Source organism: Phalaenopsis equestris, unplaced genomic scaffold (assembly GCF_001263595.1).
Source record: "Phalaenopsis equestris unplaced genomic scaffold, ASM126359v1 Scaffold000422, whole genome shotgun sequence".
NCBI classification, from domain to species: Eukaryota; Viridiplantae; Streptophyta; class Magnoliopsida; order Asparagales; family Orchidaceae; genus Phalaenopsis; species Phalaenopsis equestris.
Window position 1 is genome coordinate 1,344,964 of NW_018164863.1, and position 1,796 is coordinate 1,346,759.

Here is a 1,796-nt window from a genome sequence, read left to right on the forward strand (position 1 = left end):
TGAACTCAAACTTTGTTCATGTATATTGCAAGTAGCAGAGTTCTTGAAACAAGAAATGAAACACTATATTTAATGAGCATAAGAAATGAAACAAAATCATGTGCGTTCTCAACTGGCCAAGCACGAAAATAGATAAAATAGCAAATATATATATGGTATTTAGCAAATTTCAAAAGTCAAAACTGCAAAAACTTATAGAAAATCAACTAAATGAAGGAAGAGATAAGAACGGAGTGGCTCCTACGATCAGCATGTATGCAAACAGACAGAACCAAAGATGTCAATAGCACTAAATGATGAGTTAAAAATTCATTAATTATATTATGGTTGTATAACATAGAAATTTTCTATAAGCCAATAATTTAATGCACTGAGAAACATGACATGAATATTCAACAAAATAATAAATAATAAAAAACATAATTCACAACGAAGGCCCTGTAAAAATTGCTCCTTCTAAAGTTTTTCTTGGGCAATGTCAGAGGTCGCTTTGAACACGTTTATTGCTCTAAAAAATTGTGTAAAATGGCAATTAGCGTGTTCTGTTGTGAGTTCAAGATATCTGCCCTACCTTACTCTGTCAGTAAAGATGAACAAATTTAACCGGGGCTCCGAAAATAGACATCCGTATAGTAAGAATCCCCAGCAAAGCTTCATCCCGCTCCAGTACTTCCCACAGGCACAAACATTAAAAAGCCTAATTTCTTACTTGAACAAACAATTAGAACCAATAATCGACATACTATAAGACTTAACTAGAGTTCACATACTCTTTTCCTACGAAGTTCATTTAAACCAAAATTTCCTAAAAAATCAAAACCTAACCTCAAACCGACTTTTACTGCTAACAATCATAAACCATATATAAAAGAATGATCTAAATTAAATTTATTATGTAGAACCTACCTTTTCAGGATGGAGATAAACTTGATCTCGAAACAGCAGCACTACCCCGGCCTCATCCAAAACTCTAGCAAACGCCTTCGCCTCCTCCTTATTCCGCGCCACCCCCACACCCTCGCAAGCCTCAAGCAGCTTCGAGTATCCAATCACCTCCTCACTTTCCATTTCAAGCCTTCTCTTGAACGCCTCAACGTTCGCCAGTTTCATCAGCCTCTTTGCTTCAGCAACCGTCATCGATTCCTCATCGCCGCCCCCTCCTACGGCGGAGGAGGCCGAGGAAGAAAGGTGGGCACACGGTCGGGTTGGTCGAGGCTGAGAGTGCTGGTTGGGCCACGGCCACAGGGTGGGTAAGCCTGTTTGAACTCCGGCGATAGATCGCCTGAGAAGACTGGAATTCAGTGGCAATCTCCACATCGTTACTGGGTTTTCGTGTGAGAATTTTGAAGCAGAATTGAGGGAGAAAGAAGTGGAGAAGGGGGCAGATTTGAAGGGCCGAGTGGGGCGACGGGGAGCCCCGTAACGGTCGTCTGTCATGAAAGTTACATAACGGCGTAATGGTTACTAGAAGCTCAAGTTGACCGTCGTTTCTCCGCGTGCTCTGCACCGATTTTTAGATATTTCACATGAAAGGAAATTAGGAGAGGGCATTTATTTGTGTTGGTGTGAAATGATTAATTAAGAGTTTTTAATTTTATTATATTCATTTATTAATAATATTGCTTCTAAATACTTTTAGTTTATATACCTTTTTTACTATAATATGTATTCATTATTGTATAGTCTTCACTTATTTTATATAAATATATGTGTTTTTATTGAGTCTATTATAATTATTTATGATTTTTAACATACCCTTAGATGCACCATAGGTGCATCTAGTTATCAACGATTTT

General features: G+C 38.0%; 1 protein-coding gene across 1 annotated transcript; it reads right to left on the reverse strand.

Annotated features, from left to right (window-relative positions):
- Window positions 1-904: 904 nt before the first annotated feature.
- LOC110027325 (calcium uniporter protein 6, mitochondrial-like) lies at window positions 905-1,467 on the reverse strand (the record flags this gene model as incomplete). Its single annotated transcript, XM_020728701.1, is given in 1 exon segment — window positions 905-1,467. A coding segment is annotated over 1 exon segment (533 nt), but the record flags the coding sequence as incomplete, so codon positions are not given.
- Window positions 1,468-1,796: the final 329 nt, after the last annotated feature.